Source organism: Monopterus albus, unplaced genomic scaffold (assembly GCF_001952655.1).
Source record: "Monopterus albus unplaced genomic scaffold, M_albus_1.0 scaffold72.1, whole genome shotgun sequence".
In the NCBI taxonomy this organism is placed as follows: Eukaryota; Metazoa; Chordata; class Actinopteri; order Synbranchiformes; family Synbranchidae; genus Monopterus; species Monopterus albus.
In genome coordinates this window covers 1024164-1033184 of record NW_018127952.1, presented here as the reverse complement: position 1 = coordinate 1033184, position 9021 = coordinate 1024164, and the positions used below count along the sequence as shown (strand labels likewise).

The following is a 9021-nucleotide window of genomic DNA, read 5'->3' as shown; positions in this document are numbered from 1 at the left end:
CTCACCCAGGCTTATAGAGGACTGGTAGAGAGCATCCTCACTACTGGCATCACAGTCTGGTATGGTAACACCACACAGGCAGAGAGGAAGGCTCTTCAAAGGGTCATAAAGACTGCAGAGAGGATGACTGGGACTGTACTGCCTGCTATGGACACACTGTACACACAGAGTTGTCGTAAAAGAGCAGAGAACATAATCAGAGACCCACGCCACCCAGCTCACACTTTGCTCAGACACAAAAACTGCACCTACAGCCTCAGGCACAGCAGAGCGGACAGTATCATCACACACAGAACTAGACTTTACAACAGCTTTTTCCCTGCCACAGTAAGACTGATGGCAAATACGAAAATGTGACAATATATGTTCAATAACCCCTCACTAGGCATGTGCAGTAATGATACAGAAATATTCCACAAGGTATTTTTGTAAAAGCATCTCATCAACACTGTTCTCTTGGGGGACCTGAATATTAGCAGGACGTTCTCTACCAAGCGATGGAAACAGGCCTGAATATAAACTGTGTTTTAGTATGTTATAACCCATCACTACCTCACCAAGCGTAATGACATATCCAACTCCACCATGTGAATTACTAAATGCGATGTTTGAAGTTCACTGGGGAAAATACTATTACCCCATTTTTGTGTATTGTGTTTTAATACTTGCCTATTTTTGTGCATTGTGTTTTAATACGTTTTCACCCTTATGTAACTTTTTATTTTAAGACTAAGTGTTCTTTCTGGCTTTTGACTCCTTACCTGACTCCAAAGGAGAGCTGCACAAGAATTACTATATGCCTAGACTGTTTATGCATAAATGGCAAATAAAAATCTTGACTTGACTTGATTCTTAGGACGAGGACCTCACATGCCCTCGAGCACAGGTACTGCATGCTGACAAGGCTCCATCAGTTTACAGCTTATTTGTACAAGTAATGATTAAATGCAGATGATGAGGAAGAGAAAGATGAGAGAAATGCAGCAAATTTTGAAGCTGGGGTGATTCAAGGCTAACCTTGAAGTCGAGATAAACAATAAACTGAAATGAAATAATAGCACAGTTCAAGCTAAAAAAGGCAGATTATGGATAACGTCAAAATGTCCTTTTTAGTTTACTTATTTTTGTGTGACTGACATGTTCTCTGCTATGAGAAAAAAATAGAAGTACATAGTGCTTTCAACCTTACCAACAATGCCTTGTCAAAGACAATATAATGAGCTACACTACATTTGTTTGCTTGTTATCCTGCTGTTGTTGTGATTTTGCAAATAATACCCAACTCTGGCTCCAAGAAACTGTGCTTACTATTATACCACAGTGAGGTGGCTGGAGTGGATCATAGACATACTATACACGGCACAGGATTATGACTCCAGAGGCCAGGGTTCACATCCTGTACACATCTGTAATTAGGTTTAAGCAACAAAAGTACTTTGGTATCAGGTCAGGAAAAAATTGTGGTTTTGATGAAATGTAGATAGTCATGTTTTGATATTTCAATGACTACAGACTTTCTGTATTAAACTAAGGCCACAATCTTTCATTAAACCTTAACCAAGTGCAGCCAGTACTTAAACATTCTGCTGAACAGACAGTTAAACTGTAATGGTGGCACAGAATTCACTACCAGGCTTCTTTAAAAGTTAAGCTTGTATCTGTTTAACAGGAGAGATGACTAGATGATTGTTTTGTTATTTAAGATGTGATATGGATTTAGTTAAAAGGTTATAATATTTTGTCAAGCACTCTTATCAGCTATGTGGCCTTTGAGTCATCGTGTTTTTATTAACTTACTGTTTGTCTTATGTAATGTCAGCTCTCAGTATGAGTAGGCCTATGTATGTTAAACCAGCTAAATGTAATTTCTAGGAGACAGGATTGTAATAACATTATGAACTTTGGAGCATTCAGCCTAAATGTGAACAAATCTAAAAACAACAACAACCAAACTGACATAAAATCACTCTGAGTGAACTGTGCACTGCACTGTAGTGAAAAAGAGCTATGATGGAAAATATTTAAGGAAATGGCACATAGTTAATGGGCCAGCACTTGATGTTGAATTCCATAGTCTAATGTGTCTCAGTCAGGCATAAGAGCAAGTGTTGTACACATGCCAGAGAACAGGCTGGAGGTTCAGGTCACTGACAGGACCCACCCAGACACAGATTCTCAATGGATGAGCTAGAATGTGAGTTTTTACCTTTTTGTCTTTGTGCTATTTTTACATCTCAAGACCTTGACACACTATTGCATCTCATCTAAGATTCATGTTTCTGTGAGTCAAGTATTTACTTGTGTGTGACCGAGTTTTCATAGATGATTTACCAAACTTTGTCCAAATGTGTCAACCTGGACTGACCTGGAAAACTTCACACTCTCTGAACTAAGCTCACTAAAACAGCACGATGCAGTCAAACTCTTAAATCTGTCTGCCAAACGTCCAAGAATGTCGGCTCGGCTCCATGTTTCTTAAGTATTAACGACGATATGTTCAAACATGTATCAGATGTCACTCTCCAGAGTCAGACCCTCTTATCCCCCCCCCACCTCTTTCGCTCAGAGACCCTACTACCCTCACCTTCCCAATTTCCCAACATTCCTGGGCTGTGCCCCATCAGTCAAAGGGCCAATTCATGGGGTTAATGCAGCAGCGAGTGCAGACAGGACTTTGAGACAGGATGTTTGGCTGATACCTTGGTCTGCTTAAGCAAACAAGCAACCAAAATATGATTACTGAGGGCAGAGACAAAGCAGTCTTCTTATCTTCGGTGCATCTAGGCCATACTAGTATCCAAGGAGTATCATTGCCTCACTTTACTTGTCAGGCCTGATGACAACAGATGTTTGACACTTACAATGATGTAATATGATAAAAGCTGACATGAACATTGTCCATTTATTTTTTAAAATAAAAATAGCACTATGCATACTTGTTAGTGCTGTCAAAAACATAACAATCGCACACCAAGATACTGATAAATACATACAAGACAAAAGCCTGCAGCCCTGCTAGCAACACTGTTTGTTTGATTGTTGCACAAATGATGTTGCTGCCTAAGAGGCTATGGTATTCATTACACACCAGCACACAAAAATCAGAAGACAATTTCATTATTCTCAATGTAAAATGTGGCCTGAGGGTGTGCCACTGGAAAGCCCATGGTTATGATAAGAGTCTGCATCAACTTTATAGTAACAGCAGGAGCAACAATTAGTGTCAGTCCCAATTAGAGGAGGGATATATTGGAAATATCTGCCATGAAGTATCAGTGCCGAGGTCCAGTTCAATGTAAACATAATCCAGTATCGATGCAGCTAATTATAAATGAGCTGTAGCTGACCCAGCTTGTTTATAGCTATGTAATTTAACCTGCCTCTGAAGGGCTATTGATATATCTCATCAAGACAATAGCTGATTTATGCTGCTTTTTCTGTATAATGGCGTGACAACAGGACCCCCAATACAGAAAACCAGTTTTGAGTAACGTGTGAGCCCTCAAGTCATAGCTATACGTCATTCTGTTTCTCCAGACTCTGCTGCCATGATTCGAATATAACATCAGATTCATCTTATCAGGCTCAGATCTACTTGTCAAACTAGTTCTGCGTTCATCAGGCTCAGCTGTATTTTGTCAGCCTAGTAGACTTTGAGCTGAATGCTGTCATTGTTAGGATATCCTAACACTGTCTATTCCAAACTTAGGGTTGCAAGCCTGTTTTTATTGGGTCACCATTTGGCAGAGTAAAATGCATAACAATACTATGATATATGGATTCATTGTCCTAATCAAACTTGTCTCTACATGGGTTTGTTCAGTTCAGATGCTGTGGATTCCCTCCATGGAATGCTCACTTTGCAACTCAACTTCTGAGAGCGTACAGATTTTTAAGAGCAGAATCAGATCATGTGTGCACTCAGATTTCTCCACTAGGCTTTTGTGTCAAAGTCTGTCAGAGTCAAAAGGTTTGAGAGTGCACAAAACAGGTTTCGAATGCTATTCAGTTTGCAAATCAGAATGTGAGAGCATGCAGGCATAGATTTGTAAGAGCGGAATCACCTTTGAGAGTTAGTGTGCAAGACATTATAAACCTATCCGCTTGTTAAGTGTGACGTAACATTCCACTTCCGGGTCCAAGCTCCACCAGATATGGCGGAGCCTGTCACCCTCTAAACAATAACATCTTTTTTTAGCGAGGCATCACTGAGTTAAATAAAAGGTTAAATTCTTTCAACTCAAATTAACTTCGTGCTAACTAGCTAGCTACATTATGAGGCACCAAACCAAGCACACCTTTAGAAGTTTGATTTTTATTAAACTGACCACTAATTTAAGAATACTGTGACTTGCCTAATCAACTGTAGCCATTTATTTTTCTTCTTCTCAGTACAAGGAAAGTAGTAAAATGGCCGCTGATCTGTGATTTTTGATTCAGATCTATTGAAACATTGAAGAGCACAACACCGTGGTATTTTGAAATGAGGAGAATGAACCGAAATTTGGACGTGGAAACAGAATGTTACATCACTACTTAACAAGATACAGACAGACAACAGGCCATCTTAGCTGCAGCGACACTGCTGGAGCAAGTCTCAACAGCCATAAGAGCTGCTGCCTTCACAACTGGCAGCACAGAAAGGAAGGACCCATAAAATAAAGTATTCACAACATCCATACCACATTTCATTATGTGAATACAGCTATGTCTGGCAAAAACTGGTTTTAGAGGTTAATGTGACACTGGCAATTTCATTCCAAGGTTTAGTAAGTTTTGTACCACCACAGGAAGCAAATAACATATAGAAAGGAGGGAGCAATAGAAAACGGTGTTGATAGACCAAAGACAGACGGCAAGTCAGACTTTGTTAAATACAGTTTAGCCTAAATATGTAACTTTTAGTTATACATCAATTATAAAAGTAAAAAGGCAGAACTTTGCCTCCTGTCCAGACACTACATGATTGATGTGTGTGTGTGTGTGTTTGTCCTGGTAGAGCCCCTATGTTTGCACTCTGAGATGATCTTATCACTGAGTCAGACAGAAATTCCTCGCTGCCTCACACACACACATGCACACTGACAAAGACCTGTTTTGTTGGAGTCACAGAGGGACAGTCCATGTAGATATAAACCTACTAAACTTTCAGTAGACATTTCCGTTTCCAAAGCAGGGCTGTTTTCTGCGGTTTAAAGGGAACATTAACTTATTGAATGATAAAAGAGGCCAGGGCAAAGGTATGTACTGACCACACCCTGCTGCAGCCTTTTCTTTCTTAAAGCTAGGGCACATGGCTGGTTTTAAAAGAACAGAAAAAGATGCTTATGTGCTGGAGCACATGTTAAATGCTTGTATTTGTTCAAAAGAAAACATCACAGGCTTTGGATGATAAGCCAGAGGATCTGAACAAAAAAGATCCATTTACACTGTTGAAAGATCTAACCGGCATCAAGGGGTTTGTAAGCTGCAGGCAATTCTTTGATACATGTTGGAATAAGCTTAGTGTTCAGCTTATTTCCTGTTGTTCTACCAGTTGTAGGTCAAAACAGAAGTCTTATAACCTGTCAGAGTTAACAAAAAAAAGCTACATGCAGATTTCTTGGCTCCTTCTGTGTTTTGTTCCTACTCACGCTCTTGGCCTGAGCTCTAGTTCTCGGCTCCAGCGCTGTGGGGTGGGGGAGTGGGGGGGGCAGGGTATCTGAGACCACACACACACACACAACTCATCTCATAAGGAAACTGATCTACTTCCACTCATTTCACCAGGAAAACAATAGGAGGTACCGTCTTGCAGCTCAACCTGGAGTAGGCTCAAAATCACAACCTATAACTTGACTCTTGAATGACTTTTGACCTTCACTTGATAGACTTTTTAAAGATAGCTTCCAGTAACAACATTTGATGTCCACATTTTGTCAGCATAAACTGACCTAAAAGTACTTTATCAATTAGACAAATTACTATGTAATGTGGTATACAAGCAAGGAAAGAAAGAGCGTGATTACTTGTAATAAAAATACAACTGAATTATTTATCGCAAGCCTCTGGTCGACACAGAAATAAGGCCTTGGTAGCTTGGTTTCAGTATTTTGCAACAATTAAAATTATATATGCTGATTTTGACACTCAAATTTGTTAAAATGGACTACTTTTAGATCAACAAACTAAAGATAGATAGAGGTTTCAGTGTGTATCCCTCAATATTTTATCCCTGACAGCCAGAAGAAAGCTTTGAAACAGCATTTAGACATTAGTTATGGGAAGTAAAATGCTCAAAAAGTGTAACTGAATAGATAAAGTAAATAAATAAAATATGGAAAATCAAAGTTTTTAAAGCATCGTCTTATTTTGATGTCTGGTCAAAATCTTGTGAAAGCAGTGCACTGGGAAAACCTGTGATGGAGGTTTTCTAAAATGCTCTCTACAGCTCAGCCTCTAATATTGAAAACATACATAACTCAGTAAATTACTGCAGCTTACTGGTCTTACTGGAATTACTCCACTCTCTCTGTCAGAGGGGTCTGACAAGTCTGTGACTACATTACACAGACTTCATAGGTGTCCATTCACCTTTCAACGCTGTCCACAAGTGAGCCCAGGGAGGTTTGATCGAGTGGGTTTGTGGGTTTCTGCTAAAGCTACAAGGACCTCTCCACCCTAACCCCAGCACGTAAACAAATAAAGCTCCAGTTTCATCATCTAGAGGGGGCTGTTTCCTGTTCAAAAGCAGCCCTCAGTCCCTGCTTTCCACATATACACATGCATGCAAAACTCTACACCTCTGCAGCTCCCCCGCCCCCAAAATGCCAGCCTCTTTCCACTGCTCAACTGCAGAGAGGAATGGAGGGATTTGAGGGAAGAAAGAGGGAACAAGGGGGATGGGTGGTTTGAGAAGCAAACTGGATTTGGAGTATGCACGGGGATCTTATTGCAGCTTCATCTCAGTGAAATATTTTGCTGTGAAGAAAGTGGAGGGAGCGGGAGACAAAAGGCTACACTGCTGTTCTTTCTAGATAGTGAGTGACCGCAGACTCCCCCCACCCCATACTGACAACAGAAGCTTTATGCAGTGGAGTTTTTGGTTGAAAATAGAAAGGAAAACAACATAATAACACAAGCACATTTAATTTACCACTTTATGTAAACATTCAAAGAGGATGCATGCTATGTGTATTCACATGCATGAGTAAGTGTGTGTGTGTGTGTGTGGTGTGTGTCTAAGTGTACACAAACTCATGTTTGACTCATGTCAAACTTTTTCCATTTCTAGACATATAGGCGGGTGAAGTATACAAATCAACTTGTAACATCATACCCTGCAGAAACAAGCATCCACCTGCTCCCATTGTTCATGTACTTGTGCAGTAATGTTGCATGTTACTCACCTGTGTAGTCTCTTGACATAATGTGAGGCGGACCGGAGAAGGCGGGGGGTTCAGTGTAAGACAGGGTTGAGTCTAGTAAATGTAAAAAAAAAAAGAAAAAGAAAACACACACACATATAAGTGAGGTCCAGATTATTATTTGAAAACAGTTTTGGTAACCAATTAGTAATTTAAGTCATTTATCAAAAAAAAAAGTTATACAACACATTAAATATGAAGATTTGCTGTCTTATTCTCTATAATTAAAAATACTAAAGGTTTGGACTGTTGGTAGAAAAAAAGGTCATCACCTTAGACATTTTATAGAATGACCCAATTAATCAAAAAACTGCCAGATGCAGTGATGATGAAAATAACCTTTGGTTGCAGGCATAACATGATCCTTTAAACTGCAGAGCTGGCTGTTTGCACAGTTTCCCTACCATAAATTCTACATGTCACCGTCAACAGAATGGAAGATAAATGTAGGTGAAGCCTGACAAGCAGCTTTTTAATGATAACCTGTGTCCTAGCCTAAAAATATGATGGCGTGTCATTTACTGGTTTGCTATGTGTTAGTCGTTTTCCCAGACTCACCCAGTGGCTTATGCTCCTCTGAGTGGGACAAAGAGTATGGGGGAGGAGGTGATTCTGGGAACACAACAGAAATTATGGTTCGGTTAAAGGTTGAATGGTTTTAAATCAAAATGATCAACTGAGAAAAAAAAATCAACTAAGCAGGCCTCATATAATTTTTTTTTGCTGCAGTTACACAGTAGTGGTGCAAAAGCGTAGAGTTGAACAGTTAGTTACTTATTACTGTATTTTATCCACACATAGACTTGTAACACACCAAAAGTGCCACTGCAGTGGCAAAATACTCATCAATAACAATAAAATCTCTTACATATAGCACTACTTTGAAAACAAATGCAGTCTGTCACAAAAAGGCTTCCTTTATAAAACAGATTTCTTAGAGTCGCCCATCAAGAAGAACTGAACTCATCAATGAAATGCTAAAACACACTTCCCAAAGTGTCCACTCTAGCCTCAGCTTGTCTTACATCGTCATTAGGTTTCAGTAAAGAGAGCCACTTTCATTCACACGGGTTCACGGGGAAGCAGCGCTATGCCTGCTGGGATAGCGCCGTCAGTCCAAAGCAGACGTGGGCTTGTGGCTGCGGCCCCTTTAAGAGCGGAGCCAGTAATTGCCGGAGTCCTCAGTCAGTCAGATACCCAGCGAGTCAGTCTGGCGCCAGCTCTAAGCAAACTGTATATTATCGGCACTCCTTCTCCTAAATAACAAGAGGAGGACCTCCTTGTCAGAGAAAGAAGAGCCTAAGTGCAACTTCAGAACGACCTTCAACTGGATGATGTGGGAAGCAGCAAAGTTTCGCGCAAATTTAAATAAGTGTGTGTAATGTGTTTGGAATGTCGACAGGAAATCAAAGCGATGTTTGAATGAAGTAAAAGCTGAGTTATGCACAGATTAGAAAACTGTAGGGCATGTAATAAAAGAGGAGGAGTATCAGTGCCGTACAGTATATTGTCGGTGTTTCAGTGTAGCAGGCTGAGATAAATAAGTTAAGTGTTCAAATGTTTTATCTGCAAAACTGGAGCAAAATAAACATCTTAATTGGTGTCTTATAGTGGT

The 9021-nt window shown here is 40.0% G+C and overlaps 1 protein-coding gene across 1 annotated transcript in view; it reads right to left on the bottom strand.

Annotated features, from left to right (window-relative positions):
- LOC109963297 (mothers against decapentaplegic homolog 6-like) overlaps positions 1-9021 on the bottom strand; it is a 22877-nt gene that overhangs the window by 10168 nt on the left and 3688 nt on the right. Inside the window, exon 4 of the mRNA XM_020605681.1 lies at positions 7389-7460. Coding sequence (XP_020461337.1) covers positions 7389-7460 — 72 coding nt within the window. The remainder of the gene's footprint in view (positions 1-7388; positions 7461-9021) is intronic.